The 21,446-nt window shown below is 37.6% G+C and overlaps 1 protein-coding gene across 1 annotated transcript in view; it reads right to left on the bottom strand.

The window, feature by feature from the left end:
* Positions 1-21,446, bottom strand: part of vwc2l (von Willebrand factor C domain containing 2 like) — a 60,845-nt gene that overhangs the window by 37,095 nt on the left and 2,304 nt on the right. Inside the window, exon 2 of the mRNA XM_007253249.4 lies at positions 17,440-17,837. Within this exon, the coding sequence (XP_007253311.1) occupies positions 17,440-17,820 (381 nt within the window). The 5' untranslated portion in view covers positions 17,821-17,837. The remainder of the gene's footprint in view (positions 1-17,439; positions 17,838-21,446) is intronic.

Below are 21,446 nucleotides of genomic sequence, written 5' to 3' on the forward strand. Positions count from 1 at the left end.
TGTAACCATGTTAAAACAAGCTACGTAGCTAATATTGCCCAGGCTTTCCGGAACACTCAGGGTTCCTCAGTGTAGCTAGCGATTAGCCATTAATGCTAATGCTGCTGCACCCAGCCTTTTCAGTAGTTGTGTAGAACAACATCCAGCGCTCATTTAGCTTTAAAACAAAATGTTTTTTTTTTTAAGAATTACAGTTTTTTTTTTTAGCTTAGCTTTATTTAACTTAGTTAACCCCCCCACCACTCAGCAGCGAGACCTGCTGAATTAGAAGGAAAACATGGCGACAGCCCTGTTCCTTACTAGTGACACATAATGCACCTTATAAACCAGTGTGCCTAGTAGTGTGAAAAACATGGTTCTCAAATAGAGTTTTTCCACTGTATACCAACTCTACCTCTTCATAACTTCAAGAAATTTAAGTAATTAACTCTTGACGAGTCCAGCACAGCTGTTAACTGAAAGCCTGTTGTGCAAAGCTGTTTAATCTAAGCAAGAGGTGCTAATTTGAAATATCTAAAATATTTCTTTATAGTTTGGATGACTTAAGTATTACTCTACAATACTACAATGCATAGTGTCACGTGTATACCAGGAATATATCATAGGACATACGGCATTACCACCCACAGTGGACAGTGCAGTGGGTGGTACTGATGGTAATGTCCAGAAATCACATCAACATTCAGAGTATTAGGCCCCACATGCAGCGTTCTTTAGCTTCTATGAGACATGGCAGAAGTCATTGGACACGGTACTAGTTCCTGTCCCATGACTCGTGGCATGTCCGTGTATAGCAGTAGAGTACAGTATAGTATAATCTTACCATTCTACAACTACACTACCAGTACCAGCTACAACCACAACCTTAATGGTGCCAAAAAACTATTTGGAACAGAGCCATTGAGAGCCGCTGTTGGTTTCCTAAGAGCCTTTCAGTGGGTGTTAAATGAAATTAAACACATTAAATGAATAGTCTAGTTGTTAATGTAGCACCTACCATGGACAATAGATACATTCCCCATAGAAAATAATAATACAAAAAAAGAAAACATGTTGAATAAAAACATGCAGTGCAGAATGTTTAGGCACCTGATCACATTATTTAAAGCCCTTTATTTCAGTATTAAATAGAATGTTTACTACAGAAACTCAAGACAACATTAAAACAGAAGCAGGTAAACATATAATCCACTTCTAATCTAGTCTAAACTAATCTATCAGGACTTGCTGAACATCCCACAATTCACATTGCTTTGATATGAGCATAGATAGCACCTCACTACAAATACAGGTGTGGGTGTTTCCAGGTGTTTCCATCTCCTAAGGTGACAGTTAAGGCAAACGATTTACACACTGCTATCCCATGACTTTTGGCATGCCAGTGTAATCCAATCAGGGGCTATTGTTGTCCATTGTAAGTGGCATTGGCTACAAATACAATAGATATTAAAGGAAATCTCTATTTTGAGAGTTCCTTTTGAAATTCATTAATTCAGTTTAATTCATTTAAATAAGATAATAATTCATAAAGATTTTGTTCGCATGTTTGTATAAGACGTTAAGGTGACCATCTACAAAACTAAATACTGAAACAGCTCAAAAAAATTATTGTATGCTACCTGTTAAATAATCTAGAATATTTTTATTTTACATTTATTTATTTTCAGGTCCAACGAGGTACAAAAAAACTTCTGCCAGGGCTGCTAACTGTGCCACCCTTCCATTTGCTAGCCAGCTGTATACCCCCCCCCCCCATCACTAGTGATGCCACAACACCAGGAGGGTAAAGACTAGCACATGCCTCCTCCGACACATGTGAAGTCAGACTCCACCTCTTTTTAAAGTGCTGCTGATGAACTACAGCATTGCTGAGTAACATCACAGCGCACTCGGAGGAAAGCGTAGCGACTCGGTTCTGATACATCAGCTAACAGACGCAGCCTTATGCTGTTCGACATCACCCTAGGAGTGATAAGGGGAAAAGAGCACCATCTACCCACTATGATCGGGAGATTGCTTGTTCGAATCCCAAGTCATGCAGCTTGCCATCAGCTGCCAGAGCCCTGAGAGAGCACAATTGGACTTGGTACAAGAAGAGTCTCGTCTGGCTGATCCACATTGCAACAGCTTCAACCTTTAGCTCAGCTTAACATTGAAATTGGACTCAGTCTCAGTTTCAGCAGTAAAGAGAAGAATTAAAGAATTAAAGAATTAGAGGTCTGAGAGGTGAATTACAGTAATAATAAAGTCATTACTAAGATGATAAAATAAAAAAGCAACTTGATCTGGATCATACAGCACTGCTAATGCCCTGTTAAACTCCACCTAGCCAACACACTGCACTGACACTTAATACAAGAATAATTATATATTTAAACAATAGTGCCACAAACTCGCACTGAGACACTTAATCACTGTTCAAGTTACTGATATCCATTCATATCATCAACCATGCTGCTATAGCAACTTGCACTGTGGACTTCATGTTGCTGCTACATCCCTACTCCTTCATATATTTGTGTTTATCTAATCTATCTGTTTATTATTTTATTTTTATTCTACTTAATTTTTTCTATATATTTATCTATTTTTATAATTGCTCTTTGAGTGTAAACTAGACCATGGAAACACAATTTCGTTCCACCTCATGTACCACGTGATGTGAAATGACAATAAAATCTCCTTGAATCCCTAATTCATTAAAAAAAAAATAGATATTTTTAAAAACTCAAAAAATCGGTTTCAAGACTTAAATGTTACATAGAGTAAATAAGTGAACTGAACTTTAGTCAATCCTTTCAGTTAGTAAACTTTATTTAATTTATGCCTACAATATTACCTAATTACAATTACTTTTTCAATTCATTTATACAATATTTCTCAAATAATTTATGATATATATTATAATTCCTGAAATGTAAATACACATATTACACTGTCTCAACACACGGATGGCATATAATACATTCTTTATACTAGTCAACTAAAAATAACGTATTACATGCCATCCATGTGTTAAGACAGTGGGACTTGGTCTGTTTCCAAAATAAATCTTTGAGATTATGTAAATATTATGAATTTTAACTAAAATTATATAAAATATTGTATAAATGAATTAATTGTAATTAAGTAATATTGTATGCAGAAATTAAGTAAAGTTTACTAAAAGAAAGGATTGACTGAAGTTCAGTTCACTCATTTACTCTATGTAACATTTAAGTCTTGAAACCGAGTTGAAGCTACTTAAATTCATCTGAAATTAACATTTTTTCAGTGTACATATCAGTTACACTGAATCCTATGGCCCACATATTATACCCTACTGTATACACACTGTATACTGTATGAGAGAGGGGTGGTTGCTGGGAAGTGAGGTGCTGGTGTTGCACTTTGAGTTTGTATTGTGGAGTTTTCTCTCTGCCTCCGTAATCTGCAGTAATTACTAACACATCAGAAGCCTGCAGTCGTCTCTCGTCCTCAGAGGAGAGCCTCCGTGGGCTTGGAAGAGTCACATCTCTGCGGGGCTCTGGTCCGCCTGCCGTGCCAAGTAAATGCAGGCTTCTGCAGAGAGCGCGCCATGCCCAAGCCTAAGGAAATGCCAGCGTGGCCCACACCAAAGGTTACCCTGTCGGCTTCCCTTAATTGGAGCTGCTATTAGGAGCCGCGACGCCCTTTCGCTTGCCGTTCTCAGCTGGGCTTCAGCGCTCTCTGTGTAATTCAAAGAGATGGATTGGAATTTTCTCAGGACCCAAACAAGATGATGATATCCCTCGCTTTTCAAACACCTGCGGCAAGACGACCTCAGAAACCTGATCTCAGAGAAACCTGATCTGTAATATGTCTACACTATACAGGGGTTGGACAATGAAACTGAAACACCTGGTTTAGACCACAATAATTTATTGTGGTGACGGACAGTTCTGGTGGAAACAGTAGAGTTGATGGGCACATTGAATTCTGCCGTGATTTGAGCAGCCGTGGTTTTATGTTTTTTAGATACAATCCGGGTTAGCACCCGAACATCCCTTTCAGAAAGCTTCCTCTTACAGCGTCCACAGTTAATCCTGTTGGATGTGGTTGGTCCTTCTTGGTGGTATGCTGACATTACCCTGGATACTGTGGCTCTTGACACATCACAAAGACTTGCTGTCTTTGTCCACCAAACAATTTGTCCTCTTTTGAACTCTGGTATGTCACCCATTATGTGTCCCAATTCTTTTGTCTATATAATGTAATATATTGTAGCCTCAGTATATTATTTTTTATGTCATACAGTCATTATATCTCTAGCAGTGGTGACTACCCAACATCCTGACTTCGCTAATGCTGTGTCCCAATACTTTTTCAAGTATAATATATGTGTTTATTTTCATTTGTTACTTATATCACTTTACTCAACATTACACTTAAAAGTAAAGGTCTTTAGATAGTTATGTTAATAATTGAGTGCATATTAGGGTGTCCTTGCTTGCAATAAGGGAGATTGCTGGTTCGAATCACATTATGGTAGCTTGCCATCAGCTGCCAAAGCTCAGAGAGTACGATTGCTCCTTCCCCTCATCACTCCTAGGGTGATGTCGTCTAGCACAAGGCGTCTGTGAGCTGATATATCGGAACTGAGTTGCTGCGCTTTCCTCCGAGTACACTGTGATGCTATGCTACATCGGCAGCAGTTCAAAAAGAGGTGGTGGATGATTTTGTGATAAAAACAAGGAAAATGAGTTTCCCTAATGGAGTGCCCAACCAGTGGATTTATGTGCAGTAATGTGATGTGGTGCTTTATAGGTGTCCTCACAATAAATTGCATTTGATGGAACAAGACAAAGCTAATTGTTTTCAATAAAGTTTTAAAGTTCATTCTTGTTGCTAATCTTCTTAAATAACATCCATTAATGTTTTCAGTTTTAGTGTTTAAGAAGTAGGTACACTATTAATTGTACTCCCTGCTTTTCCACCACTTTTATCACTCAAAGAGCCACTGGAAGCAGCTTTATTTTTAAGAGTGCACTACCATACCCTCTACCTGCTCACTTTTAAGGCTATAAAAACTAATAAAATTAAAGGTGTCCACCGTCCTGGCCAAAAGACACTGCTCAAGGCCATTCAGCATGTAAGGTCGGGAAGCTACAGTATTGATTGGACTTGATCTTCCTCATCAAAAGTGTAAGGCTTACATGGGCAAATACAGGCCGCCGGAAAACATGGGCACGCATCAGAACACGTGGATAATCAGCCTCGCACTTCCACATCAGCCACTCTCTACCTGGGACGGATTAAACATTAGACTTAAGAAGTTGATCCCAGAGACCCTAATTAGCGATACAGTGCTTTAGTTTGCCACTCTTCGCCAATACTAATTACCTAATGTAGATGTCTTGTTTGGCAGCTGAAAGCCTTGCTAAATATCAGGCTAAATAAATGCAGCACCTGATTAGCCCTTTGTACGCGCCTCGCGTGGCATCCGCCTTTCGTGAGCTTCGTTTTAATTCGGGGCTATTACAAGGCGCGCACGCCCCAAACGCGGAGTAGATAGCAGCTACTTAGCCGGGCACACGTGTTGATTAAACATTGCCGGGAAACTGTGCGGGCCGGTAATGTGGAGAAGAAGTAATGGTTGCCAGCTTTGCCCTTTAGTCGCTAATTTCTATCAAAGTCTCAATGAAATCAACATCTGCCAAATTAGCAGTGCTTAACGGAGGTAAGCCGGAGCCACTTTAAACGAAACAAGGGTTGCTGGGAGGTAATTGGTGGAAAAAGCACTTAAAAGACTGTGCAGGTTTGCCAAGTTGCTGATTAGCTGAGCTGGGACTGGCTCATGCCTTGTTGAATTAGCAGAGTTTAAGACTGATAAGCAGTAATCTGGCAGGCTTCACACCTTCCATTGGATGCTGCAGTGTAGACCGTGTACTGCGTAGTTGTGTGTGGCCCAAATGGCTTTCATAATAAACTCCATTTCCATCTTTCCCCAGGCTTCGCTTCACTGTAGCATCCAAATTTCTGGATTCTGAATACATAACAGGCAGTACACTCGCAGGTTTTATAGCCTACAATCCTCCGTGCAGCTTTTAAAACCCGCTATAGATGAAATGAATATTGCCGAATCTGTAGAATATGGGAAATATGCAAATGACAGTGTTTTATTAGTTTGAGACTGAGATAATGTAGGTTCAGTTCCCATGTTGTTTAACCTCCTCAAGCTACAGAAACAAAAAAAAAATCAATTACTACTACAGCTCAGACTGTGCAGTGTATTGCAGTGTATTGCAGTGTGGTGTGATATATTAGCTTGGCATTTCTAAGGCCTGTTAAAGTCACTGTAGTAAAGTGCATGGCGTGCACGATGCATGAGGCATTAGGTCCATGCCTTAGGTGAGGTTGTAGCCTTGTATAATGGCATGTCAATTTCATGTACAATTATTGAAACATTTCAATTAGAAACATCTTAATAAGGAAATGTTTGACCAATTAAATTTTCATGTACACTTCTGCTGATACTTTTCTAATATTTCTGTAGAAATTAAAAAAAAAAAACTAAATAACTAAATTCACAGCAGACGAGAGAACAGAACAGCATGACTGGCTAAATCAATTTACAGTATTTGCTAAAATACACACAGTAAACTCAATGGGCAATATTGAGGGCATGGCAAAAAAATTATACGATTATGCGATTGTATGATTTTATGAACAGGCCTAAACAGCATTAGTATTAATATATCTAAAATATCTTTCTCTAAAAGAGCTCTATTCCTCTAGGTCTTAACCACAATGTAACACTATTATACCCAATTATTACACGACTTACTCCCTCCCCAAAATACAGGGGAAAACCACCATTTAAAAAAAAAAATATATATATATATATTTTAATTGTATCATTATTATGCGATCTAATGCAGATTATTTTATTTACATTTAAATACCAATCATTAAAAGCTTAGTCTTAAAGGGGAATATATATATATATATATATATATATATATATACACAAATATACACACATATAAACACATATATACACATATATACACATATATACACACACATATAAATATATATATATATATATTATTCACAATTAATTGAGTGAATAATCAAAATTAATATGTTTAGTTGATTGACGCAGATATTAGTATGATTCTGATAGCTTTGGCCATCTTAAGACACCTTTATTTCTATATCAGATTGTTCCACAGATTTGCTGATGTAATGGATTTCTATTCAGAAATGTTAAAAACCCAGAATTCAGTTTATTTTCAGGTCGAAGGTTGTTTATATTTACATGTAAGACTTGATGATGTATTGAAGTCAGACTAGATCTGATGATACAGAAAGCAATCTGAGTGATACGCATATAGCAGTAAAGAGCAGCACGGTCCAAATGCATATTCATGGCTTATTTACTTTAGCTGTCCTTGCAGATATCAGACAGTGTATGGAGAGTGAAGAGGCTGGCTTTGATGAAAAGGCATATGAATGTTCAATTATAGCTGTGCGGATATAAAGTGGGGACGTGAAGGCCATCAGAAAAGTGTAGCATCAGCTGCCTTCACAATGCATAGTGTAATAGCTTTGAAAAGACTTAAGTAATCTTTACCTTATATAACTCTGATAATCTAAAGCCTGTAAAGGTGGACCAGTTCTTCCTAATGTGGGTGGTTTAAAAGATTAAATTCAACACAGCTGTTTAGAAATGTACTGTAAGAGATCAGTACAGCTCCAGTATCACCTGGACTAGATGGAGTGATTTTAGTTTATGTATCATAATCAAAAGCAAGGCCAGTGCTTTTATCTCCTTAGAGCATTAATGGCTCAAACAAGATATTGTTACAGATATCTTACATTCTGAGCAAGACATGTCACAGTGCTCATTGCTACTTTTACCCATTTAGAACTAAATTATATATATATATATATGGGCATGGCTAAGCTGCTGTTTCATTGGGTTGTAAGCTTCTTTTTTCTTGGCTGGTTATTGGTCTATTTTGATGGACATCAGGTCTCAATTAAGCATTAATGCACGAGATGGAGTGCCTCAAGGGTATTATTGCGATTATACCATAGTATTAAATTAAAGAGTTAAAGAGGACAGAAAAAGGCCTAAAATACCCTATATTAACTGGAAAATATAAAAACGTAAGCTTTTATTTTAATAGTAACATCTCTTAACCTGATATTGGTGGCTGATAATGTGTGTAATAATGTGTATTTTCAAATCGCTGGGCTTATTTATTTGTGGGACCGCTTGTTCGCCTGCGCCGCCCAATGGAGACATGCCGTTTCCTTATTGTGCCTCTATGGGATCCAGTGGCTCCCAGTGGTGTATAATCATACCGCATTTGGTTTGTATTTGGTTTGTAAGCGCTGCATCGTTGCTAGGTTACCTGTATGTGGCGGAGCAATACATGGAGAGCTTCGGTTACAGTGCATTATTGGCTAATAATGTCACTCACAAAATGCCTCTCAGCCAATCACATTGGAGGGATTACTGTTATGTAACACAGAACATAGAAAAAAAAAACATGTACGATGTCCATTGTAATGGACGCAGGGTCTGCAAGCATTAAACCCTGCATTGTTTAAATAGTAACAGTACTTGCGAATATATCTACACAAATTCATGGCATATTGCTATCTTGGCAACAAAAAACAAAGGTGTGCCATTGACTGAAAACAGACGTCAGCAGTCAGACATTTATTGGTTGACCAACTGCTGCTTCCACAAATTACCTGCTTGCAAACCTTCACAGCATGAACGTGGAGGTTAAGATACTGTTTGTCCACGTAGCTGCACCGTTAAAATAGCAATCTGCCACATGGCTCTTAAAGGGAGTGGAAAGTGACACACTGATTGGTTTATTACACGTTATGCCCAAAACACACCAATAATGAATAATGAAGAGAATTAGTAATAAATGCCAAATCAAGCTGCATAGTGCACAGTTGATGCTTTGCCTAAAGATCGCCAATATAGGACCCCAAAGCGTCATGATACTAGTAGTGCAAGGTAATACTATACTGATACTGATGTATACTGATGTGTGTCTTGATTCAGGACTGCCTGAAAATACAGTCTTGTGATATTTTAAAGACGCCCAAGAATAGAAAAACTTAATTTACTTTGGTTAGGTTGAATTATGAAAGATGCAATGACCCCCAAACCCATGTTGGGCTCTATTTTAGTGATCTGTAGTGCGAAAGTAGTGGAAGTAGACTATTGACAGGGTGTAACATAGCAAATAGAATCACAATGCACCTTGTGCAGGGTGTTGATAGGTCCCATAATGTTTCAGTTTAACAAAGTCTTCCACTTAATAAAAACACCATATTTCACACTCCAGAACATCACAGTGTGGTTTAATCTGATTTATTGGTGGTGATTAAACAAATCAACCCACAGTCCAACAGGAAATTTATTAGCCCCAAGCTACACTCTGTGCACTAGCCATAAACGCACCAGCCATGACATAATACAATACAACAGTATACTATATTGTGTTCTTAAACTGCTGGCGGATACATGTCCATTTACAACATGACCCACCCTTTAATAATTCTTGTAGAAACTTATAAGCAGTTTATTACCTTTCACACAGACACAACTACATCACTACTATTCAAATGCATGACTGGTCATTGGGAGAACAGAGAACATATCTGTGCTTCAGGGCCAAAGAATCACATTTGGGGCCTTAAAGTGGCGATTTACCTGATGGATTAGAGGGAGGTGAGCAGTTATTGTCACTAGCGTGAGTCTGGGCTTCTCTTTAGCAGCTCTCAGAGGATGTTGTTTTCACAGCTCTACTGAAATGTGTTTAGAGAGAGGAAGTTTTATGTAAGAAAGTGCTGTGTGTGAATTTATGCTGCATTCCAGTTGTACTCGGATGTTGGAATTTCTGAGGTCCAAGTAGGAATTGTCAAACTAAAGATAACTGGACTGCACATAAACAGTAGCATTATATGTTTTATTATCACTTCTATCTACCTGTATTTCTGTCTCTTTAAATGACCTGTTTTCATGCAGTTTGGATGCTCAAAATGCTCAAAATGCTGCATAATGCGAAGTCATCAACTGAGATCAGTAGTAATGCTGTAATAATGATAATGTATTTAATATAAAGTGTGGTATACTTTGGATGCATTTGCAATAAAACATTTTTAAATAAGTGTCAAAGAAGGTGTGTTACACTCTTTAAAGTCTTTAGCTTGCAAATGATAATAGTATATTGTGTAAATATATTATCCAGATGTTTAACTGGATTAAATCAGCTCAGGTGTGACATCATAAAAATGTAACTAGCAAACTTTTGGCCCTATTGGCGTGTCCCTTGCCATTCCCTTTAAGAGCTAAATGCACTCTGACTTTGGTGGATTGCTATTTCAGGGGCGCAGCTACCTGGATGTGTCCAATGCTTCTCAGCAGAGGAAACTGACCTGCTCGTTTACAATCATTCATTCTGTTTATTGTTGATATATAAGTTTTTTCATAGCTGCAAACAAACACACGCTTTGGGTTTGTGCACTGCTGTGTGTCCATGTGTGTGTAATAAGCAGGGGTGATTATGCGTTGGGTTAGATGTTAGGGTTACGGTTAGGGTTAGGTGTAGGGTTAGATGTTAGGGTTGATTAAGGGTTAAGGTTAGGGTTAGGTGTAGGGTTAGGTTCTATTTTGAATCATTTACATTCAACATAGGGTTAAGTTAAATTTAATGGACATTCAATTCAGTGTTAGTTGAATGTCACTTGAGCATCAATAAGGGCATAAAATGGACCATCTAAGTAAAGTGTTACCAATTTAATGTCTGACGGTTAACGTCTATCTACGTTGTATTGAATCAGTGACGCACCTATGTTTTCCAATTTACCTGAACACACTTCATTTTTACACCACCATGCCCATTGGTGTAGATATATTCACAAGCAAAAGCACTGCATAAGATAGGACCCTAAGGTTACATTCACACATCTGGTAAAAGTGGCTCAAATCTGATCTTTTTTGTCATATGTGACAGATGTGTTTTCTGTGTGAATATATGCAGTATGAATGGCCAAAAATATACACTGTATAATGTATGACTTTTAAGACACACTCAGCATTTGTTGAGTAAGAGGCACAATTGGACGACAGCAGCAAGCTATAATAGCAAGGTAACAGACATAAAATATTTGGACTGATGTCTCGATTCAAATTTTAACATTTTTTTTCCCCATTTTTTCCCCCAATTTATCTAGGTCAATCTTTCCACTCATTCATCTGCTGCTCAGCTGTAATTCTCCATCACTAGTGATGCCACAACACAAGGAGGGTGAAGACTAGCACATGCCTCCTCCGATACATGTGAAGTCAGACTCTGCCTCTTTTTGAATTGCTGCTGATGCAGCATTGCTGAATAGCATCACAGCTCATTTGCTTTCAATACACCAGCTCACAGATGCCTCGTGCTGATCGACATCACCCTTTGGAGCCCTCTTAGGGCTCTGCCAACGTATGGCAAGCTGCATGACCAGGATTCGAACCAGCGATCTCCCGATCACAGTGGCAGCGCCTTAGTCAGTGTGACCACTCAGAACACCATTCCTCTTTTTAAAGCAACATTTACAGTATCACTACTAAAGTTTGGTGAGAAATTTTTAAAAAGTTTAAGCCACTTTACCTGCAGTGTGAGCATAGCCTAAGTAAGAGTTATCTCCAACTCCAGCTGATGTTTATCAAACCAGGCATTTGAGTTAGTCAGCAATGAAGAATATTGCCTCGGGCTGTGCAGCTTTTTTTTTTTGCCAATCTTTGCATGAAGCGTTAATGAATGAACTGGAACCTCTGAAGAGTTTGCAGCAGGTCGGGAAACAGCTCTAAAAGCAGACATGCTGAATGCTGATGTATCTGTTTGAGCTTGACAAGTCTCTTTCGATGGGCTGAGTTGTGTTTTTTTTTTCTTTGCGCTCCGCCTGTATGATTGATTGGCTTGCCATCTCTCTGAGTTCAATATGAATAACCTAAATTTAAAGCAGGAGAAGAATGCTCACTGATGCACTCAGGAATCAAACAGATTGCGTTGTCAGGTGAATTGTTTCATGTGACACGGACATAGATAGAGCTGCTGAGCTGCTGCTTGCTTTGACAGATAGCTCTAAAGAAATTGAGACGTTCGTGTCTGTGTACTGAATATTACTCCAGTTTCACATTTAGTCTAGCGTATTGTCATAATTGTGATACTGCAGTGGGTTTATATAGTATATATAGTTTCTAGTTTGGTCATAAAAGTAAAGCAGATGAGCAAAGAAGAACTACTTTTAATGTTATAAAGTATTAACTTGTAATGAATTGATGTTGTATTCCATTTAAACCTGGATTTTGCAAGTTCCAAGGAAATGTAAATTTTCCAAGGAAAGGTCATTTTATCTGGAACAGCCCATAAATTCAGATTTCCAACTCAGAAAGACCCTAAAAAAAGATATTTGTAGCAACTTTAAGTATCTATTTTTGAATAAATATTTTAAACATACAATATGCTAAACATACAATATGCATGCAAATTAAATGTAAAAGCATTTTTTAAGAAGATGAGGAGGAACATATGTATAAAAAGTGACTATAGTAAAATTAAATATCAAATCTGCACAAAATAAAAAAGGCCACAAAATTAGATATTTTACTTTTCTGCATATCTCTGAATTCAGAGTACATTAGAAAGAAACGCTGTCTCTTTTGTCCCCCAATATAAAAAAATAAGTACAAAATCAGACAAGCATTAATCTTTTTTTACTTATTTATTTTAAATGTATATATTTTTTTCAAGCTGTCCATGTGATCCACTTTTGGGTCCCAACCCACCAGTTGAGAATCGCTGCTCTAAAGTATAGGGGCAGTTTTTACTCAATACTGCAATAAAATGTTATTCCTTTGTTTTAAATTCTATTCTATTAGCATAGAAACTGCTCAGTTACCTCAACAGCATTAAAAGATCTCTATCCATGTTTCATACACTCCTCCTGAGTCTCAGTGAGCACAGTTTGCAGGAGCAAACTTGTACAGACTCTGTAGGAGCTCCTTTATCCCTGCTATGCTTTTCCCATGTGGTCTGTGCTCAAGCTCCACACCACAGACTCCATGCTTTCCTATTCATACCATTTTAATCTGCTGGGCTGGACCTTTTAAGCGGGTTTTTGTGACCTTTGTATTGAACCTAATTATGAGCTTTCACTATTAACCTAAACTATTAATTAGGTTTTTAATTTCTGAAAAGGCTACAATTAGCTTTATTGGCTTTATCCGACGTTATAAACTCTAAATTCTATTGTATGTATTTTACTGTATTGTGATTGTATGCTTGTATGCAGGCAGATAGATGTTTATTTTTTCTGAGACAGTAAGTAATGATGATTGTTTTGTAGCATGTGTATCGGAAAACTCTGCTGTTGCCGGTTTGTGGAGCAGTATCACCTTGAAAGTCCAGCAGCTGTGAGCAGTGAACGCAGCACAGGCAGAGTGTGCATGGACACAGCGTTTGTTTAGCTGTGGTAATAATTAGTGTTATATGGCTAATATATCAGTTTAAACTGCGCTTTATCAGCAGTTTAGCTCAAATAAATGGACTATATCTAATAGCTGGGTCAGACCGAGACCAGATCATGTTCTCACCACAAACAAACTGATCCAGAGTTCGTTTGGGGCCACCTCCTCTAGCTGGTCTTGGTCCGGTTCTTTTGATCCGCACCCGAGTGCGATTACTGTTTTCAGACCTACTTAATTAAACCGCACTAAAGTTACAAACAGACAGAGTTTGTTTTAACCGGACCAAATAGTGCTGGTGTGAAAATGCCAGAACACACCTGATTCAGCTCAAAAAATACTTTTTTTTTTAGCTGAAGGGACTAAACTAGTAGTAAAGAAGGGTCATATACAGTACAGAGCAGGGGTGTCCAAACTACGAGGTATTTTAGAAATAAAATGAAAGTTGGCCCGCTGTTAAGCAGGTTTTTATAATGTGAGATTCAGGCCAAAGAGTCTAAAAGCAGAGAGAGTGCTCAGTTGTAGCGCAGAAAAACTGGTCAAAGAGTCTAAAAGCTGAGAGAGTGCTCAGTTGTAGCGCAGAAAAACAGACCAAAGAGTCTAAAAGCGGAGAGAGTGCGCAGTTGTAGCGCAGACAAACAGACCAAAGAGTCTAAAAGCGGAGAGAGTGCTCAGTTGTAGCGTAGAAAAACAGACCAAAGAGTCTAAAAGCGGAGAGGGTGCGCAGTTGTGGCGCAGAAAAAACGGGCCAAAGATTCTAAAAGCAGAGAGAGTGCGCAGTTGTAGCGCAGAAAAACAGGCCAAAGAGTCTAAAAGCGGAGAGAGTGCGCAGTTGTGGCGCAGAAAAACTGGCCAAAGAGTCTAAAAGCGGAGAGAGTGCGCAGTTGTGGCGCAGAAAAAAACAGGCCAAAGAGTCTAAAAGTTGCTGTAATTAAGGAGTTTAATATTAAGAGACATCATAAAATTAAAAATCAATTTGAAAAATCCTAGTTTACACAACACTGTCAAAGATAAAGATAGTAAGTCAAGTAAAATGGTGTGTAAATAAAAGAAATAAGGAAAAAGTATTATTTAAAGTGGTATATTTCATTATTTGTTTTATTACAGAGTCTGTGGCCCGTGACTTCAAATATATTTCTCCCTCTGGCCCCCAACAAAAAAAATTTGGACACCCCTAATAGAGTAAAGGGTTTAAAACAGAAGTACTTATGGATCACCCAAACACAAATAACTGTTCAACTGACATCTACCAATCAATAAAGCAATTTTCATTGATTGCGCCTTTCAATAACAACACTTAAATGTTTTTGCTGGTATAATTGATTCAATAGCAACAAGCACACATAATCCCAGTGCTGAATTCATGCTTGGTATTGAATGAACACCCCCCAATGTTCATTTAGTTTGATCTATACTGTTATTATTTCCTTAGATACTATAATTATTATTCAACTTGGCTTAGTCTAAGGATTTTTTCTCTGTTTTTTTTTTCTCAGTTTGGTCAACATTACACATTGAGTTGAGTCTCAGACATACTGTATATACACTGTATATATTTTATCAATTTATTAAATATGGTGTAAGTTGTGAAAGAACAAACAAATAGGTTTTCAGTCCTGTTCTTTCCCTACTCTACTTTTTACAGTGCGTACACATTTACTCAGCTTTTTTTTTTTTAATTTAATATTAATTTCCCTTTTAAAAGTTAAACATTTTGCTAGTTTGGAACATTTCTCACATTTTACAGTTGAAGTATGCTAATGGGATATACATTTCTGTTTAAATAGATGTCAGTACAATATTTACATTCACATACACTCACCTGTGCTCCACTCTCTTCCTGGTCTGGCAAAGGGCCCACCCTCAGTCCTAGCTGTCCTTATATACTGCCTGAGCAAAATTGAGGCATGCTCAGTGGGCCCTGTTTTGGGCCATACCATTTTGAGGGGGTTGTTTGGGGTTTAAAAGATTTTAATTGTTCTTTTCTTTTCTTACGTTCATGTTCATTGTATGAGATTGTTGCCTATGGTATGAATAATGACTATTTAGAATATTTTGTTGCTCCATTCTGTGTTTATTTGATTTATTGTTTGTTTGTTTAGAATTGTATTCCCCTGCAGAGGAAAAATACTTTAGTTTTGGCTGGGTTGGGTAGACCAGTGGTGGCCTATTTCAAGCCTCATTTTCATGTTTGTTAAGGTCTGGTTAAGGTCTGGTTAAGGTCTGGTTAAGGTCTGGTTAAGGTCTGGTTAAGGTCTGGTTAAGGTCTGGTTAAGGTCTGGTTAAGGTCTGGTTAAGGTCTGGTTAAGGTCTGGTTAAGGTCTGGTTAAGGTCTGGTTAAGGTACAAACCAATGTTACAAACTTAAGGAAAATGTTGTTTCCTTGTTTTTTTTCTTTCTTTCTTTCTTTTTTTTTTGGTAAATATATGCTATTTTGGCTTTTTTATTTGTTTGCACCTTTCACCAATAAAATCACTTGCACTGGATGTGCTACTGCAGTTGCCATCCTTTTTTTTCTTTCTACAATCCACTACCTTTTGAGGCGCTAAACTAAACTAAACTACCCTCACCTGTAAGTAAGGGGTTGACAACAACAAAATGTTCTGTGTGAAATTTATTTTATTTTTCATTGTGAAAGACTCTGTTTTACCTATTTATCCATGATGGGTAACACTTGTCACACTGGAGTGACTTTAAAATGATTTTTGAAGGCACGGTATGCAACATTGTTCAGTACCACATGGATGAGGATGATTTCCCTTTCTAAAACTCCTGACAGTATAGGACTGCGGAGGAGTTTATGGTATTTAGACCCTGACTCTTTTGACAAGCAGGAAGTAAGACAGCTACACCACTCTGATGCACATGTCCTGGGAGAAGTGGTCTTGTAACACATCTTTCAAGCTCCTGGGTGGCCCTACGGTCTAACTGTTGCACATTGAATGTGAGAGGAGATCAAAAACGTTCAAAGAAGTTCAAAGAAGTTCAAAACTCATCAAAAACTCATCCAAAATCTGCAACAAATAATGAGCTACAGTATTTAGTAAAGTAAATACACACACCTGGACTAAACTTTTATTTATGATGCAAGTTTGCCAAATAGCGAAAAATGGACAGGCAGCTATTATCTAGCTCCGGGGTCGGCAGTTAAGTTTGGCTGTGGGTAAGATATTTTCCAATTCATTGCTTGGCAGGCCACAAAAAAAAGCATCATGGGATGGAGTGCTTCAGACTAGTAGCTCTCCAGCCTAGAGGGTTGTTGAACTCAATTGCAGAACAGTTGATCTCAAAGCAGGTAAACCAAAGAAGAAAGGAACAAAAAATAAATAAATAAACACGCCGCTCCTTACGCAAGATCGAACCTGTGTTGTCAGGGGCGCGGTTCAAGACACTATTGCTGCCCCGGCTAGCGAATTGGGACACGGCCGGGGAAAACGCCCTTATAAGGAGATGGAGAAGGGAGAAGGGAGCCAAAGAACAGGCAGAAACTTATTATTATCGTTCATTATAGTTCAACAAACCCCTCGGACCAGATGTTTCATCCAGATGTTTCATTGGCTAAACACCAATGTTTAACCGGTAAGCTAACTAGCTTTCTAAACAGACATACGCACTAGTCACCTGGGTATATCCCACAGGTGGGAATAAATAGTGAACAAATTAAAGGGGAGGAGCCACAGACTAAATATATTATTTAATCTATTTTTGCTGGAGCTAAAATACTTATTGAGTTAAACCTCAAACACACACGTATTGTTGACCAAACCGAGGTGCAGTAAAATATTTTTTTTGAGTTTCTTAAGTTCACTAACTCAAACAATGCTCATTAATTAGTGACTAAAGTTACAGTATCTTATGATTAAATTCCATTGGTGTGGTGTTCATTCATCACTGGCAAGATCATCATTAAATCACAGAAAGCTTCTTACCTTGAACTCCTCCAGGATTTTGTACGTCTTCCCTCTGTATTCACAAAAGTTCTTGACCTCCTTGCACTCCGGGCAGCAGCCATTGTGCTCCACCTTGGTGCACTTGGGGTGTATTTTGGGGCACTCGGGCTGCTCGCACACCGGCCCGTCCTCCGTGCACACGCACGGGCAGTTCGAGTGGCCGGGGAAGAAGCGCTCGCCGAGCTTGTAGACGAAGCCGCTGTCATCCACGCAGCCTTTGCCCCTGTAATCATCGAAGAGTATGTCGTTGGTGGTCCCCCGCTCGGCCTCGGCCTCGTCCGCGGGGTAGTCCTCGGCCTGCAGCACAGCGGCGTTCACGGCCAGCAGCACGATGCAGGCAGCAGGGAAGAGAGGGCCCATCCTTCGCCGTGGCTGTCCTGTTCATTAGTGTTTTATCCGAGAAATCAATTGCAAAACAAACAAGATATTAATGATAGACAGACAATACTCAAGCACAGTGTATAAATAAAGGTGCCAAAAATGTTTCTATGGAACGATGCCTAGTTAACAGACCCTTTAGGATAATATCGGTGGATGACGCTTTATTTATTAGAAGCATATTGATCACCGAAGAATTCTCGTTCAGTTTGAGTACACAACTGTAGAGTGCACTCTTGTAAAAATTGTGTTTGCACAATTTTGTAAAAAAAAAAAACATTGTAATTAAAGGAGCAACATGACAACCCTATTTTGCTTCTTAAACGTCATAATAATAAAGTGCATTTTGAAATTTCACCCAAATTTCTGAAACTGTCTTCTGTTTATTATATAAAAAAACACATTATGTTACTTATATACATTTTTTATATATGTACTCTTTAATTATGCAGTACCAGTCAAAAAGACCATATATGATGTTATATAATAACAAAAGTTATTAGGGGAGAAGGACCACGCCCAAACGCTACGTTCTAACTCCACCCCGTATCAATCAGCTGCCCTATAAATACCTGCCCTAACTAACTACCTTTCGTGATGAAAATTCGCAACCCACCTCCTCCCCAACAACCCCCCTTCTTCTTCTCTATCACTTCCTATTAAATAAAAAGGGGGGGGGGGGGGGGGTATAACTGCACGCTTCTTCAGCACGCAGTTCAGAACTCCAGCCCAAAACTCCCAGAGTTCCCTCCCCTTTTTCCTTCCTTTCTCTACTTCATTTAGGCGTGGTCCGCACTTAGCAAATAAAGCTATACAGGAACATATGCATTATTATTCTCTAAACATTAAAAAGTGTTAAACAAACCAGAATATGTTTTATACTTTAGATTCTTCTAAGCACCACACATGTATCTTTGAGGACAGATCTGCACACTCTTGTTTTTGGATTTTAATCTCAGTGTCTTCATGAGGGAGAGTCACCTGGAATAGTTTTCTCAGCGTCTTGAAGGAAGGAGTTTCTGGAGGTGCTGATGAATAGCTGCTGCTTTTTCTTAACGCTGTGAATCTCCAGCTCATCCCAATTAAATCACGTCAAATCACCATCTCAGTTCATCAGCTTTAGATCAGGGAGGACAAACCCTTTCTTTTATGGTTTATGACATAATTCTACATGTGTGCCCTAATTGTTTTTATGTCTTTAATCTACACTGTAGGAAATTAATTAAATGAAGAAATAAAGACAAACACTGAATGAGAAAGTGTGTCCAAACTTTTGACTGGTACTGTATTTAAAGTTTTTGAGGTTTTAATCATATCGAATGATGTATCATCATTTCTCGTAAGCATAGCCAGCCATAACTCAGAACTCCTAAACTTATACTGTAAATAATAAAGGATTTCCTTATTTCTATGTCTCTTAGTTCTTACCTTTGTTCTTTGTCTCTATTAATCCTTCAGAGAATATTTTATTTATCTGTAATCTCCTTATTATTTATTTTTTCATTTCTTTTCTTTGCACATGTGGTTGAAGATGAACTCTGTAGGTTTTCTGAACATGTTAAATGCTGTCTGGAAATGTCCAGAACAGGAAGTGATGTAAGAATGGAAGTTTTTCAGCTGATTTGTTTTTTTTTTGTTACTGATGTTTTGACCTGCAGCCCAGGGGAGACTTTATGTGCTTATGTGATGATTATATGTTTTGACTCAGGCAATAGACTGATATGCATAAGGATATAAGTTGTAGATATATTAAGAAAAGCTACATCAAGAGAAAGAAGACAGGTAATAAAATAATAAAAGAGCTTTTATGACATTCTTATTTGCTTTATTGATTATAGAGGCATCAATTGATCAGTTTTGGGGTTTGGTTCTGGTGTTGTAGGTGAAGAAGAGAGCAGAGTGGAGATTTTACCTACAGCTGGTGAATGAATGACATGAATGGTTTAGATCTCTGGACCAAATCCAGATAATTACAGTTTGAACCCAGTGATACTTAGGGGTGAGTAACAACAGGTTCAACTTTGCCACATGTACACTGTATATGTACAAGAATACTCATCACTGGGGTGCTACCCTTAAATATATTTACCTATAGTTTGTGAGACCTGAAGGATCATGTTGTACCTTCAAACACACAGCTTCGTTAGCATGATGTCTAATCATGTTATATTGTGTATTTTATATAATTTTGTTTGCCTTATTGATTAGGGTGGAGTCTGTTGTTAAAATGGGCCATGCAATCAGAAGCATGAAGTGCTTGGTTTAACTGACTTTAGACTTGATAATAAAACACAGTGGATCAACACCAGCAGATGACGTGTCTCTCCAAACCATCACTGATTGAGTGGAAACTTCACACTAGACCTCAAGCAGCTTGAACTGTGTGTCTCTCCACTCTTCCTCCAGACTCTGCTCCCTTGATTTACAAATGAAATTAAGTCAAATTTACTGATGATCAGTGATGGTTTAGAGAGACATGTTAGCCATCTGCTGGTGTTGATCCACTGTGTTTTATTTTCAAGTTTGCAGTGTACAGTCTAAATTAGGGCTGAAAAATATATCATAAATATATATATAACATATAATAAACTATTTTTAAGCAAGATTTAAGTCAATGAAAATATATTTGGATTAGCAGCATCTAAACAACATAGTCCAATGTCTAGTTGTCTTATGTTACTATATATATATATATATATATATATATATATATATATATATATATATATATATATATATATATATATATATATATATAACTTTATAACTTTATAATACTCAAGTGTGCTACTCAAACTGTTTATATTATATATTATATTATATATATTTTTTATTATATTTTTTACTGTAAAAAAGTGAAATAAATAGTTGTCATTTTCTGACACCCCTGCTGCCCGGAAGAAACTACTGTTTCTTTCTTAACAATCATTGTCCATTTGAAAACAGAGAAGTGCTGATATTTTTAGTAAGTTTAAAGTTTTATGACGTCGCAGTGCTCCCATGATGCTTTGGGGTTTGTTTGGGGTTTGTATTTAGCTAAAAGAAGACTTCAGAGGTTTGATTTGTTAAGCGATTTCTTTTCGATTAATTGATATATTGAGTACTAGCTTTTTTGAAGCTTTTTTTTGAAGATTGTAGTAAAAAAAAACAGTGAAATAATGTAAATGTTCAGTTAATCTAAATGTAGAGAAAGTAATATTTTTTTTTTCTTTAATGTAATTCCGGTAAATTTAACAGTATATTTCTGCTTGACAATCAGACAGATGTTTGTGAAAAAATTATTTTTTGGAAGCAAGGGTGACTGAACATTGTGATTCTTTGCCAATGTTTTCTGTAACCCCTGCTGCCAGAAAATATTTTTTTATTTTAGAGTTTTTGAATAGTTTTTCTGTTTAATTAGCTTTTTGTTTGTATTTAGCATGTTTGGCCGCAATACTGGCACTTTAACATTTTACTTTAACATGTATACATTATACTGTATACATATTTTTAATGTTTAGTAATGTATATTGCCATTTTTCTTTTATTGCATATCAAGATTTGTGTTTTTTAGTCTTATCAACCAGCCATGATATAGATCCTGGATGTGTCTTCAGTAATTGAGGACT

The sequence above is a fragment of the Astyanax mexicanus genome, chromosome 11 (genome assembly GCF_023375975.1).
Source record: "Astyanax mexicanus isolate ESR-SI-001 chromosome 11, AstMex3_surface, whole genome shotgun sequence".
NCBI lineage: Eukaryota > Metazoa > Chordata > Actinopteri > Characiformes > Acestrorhamphidae > Astyanax > Astyanax mexicanus.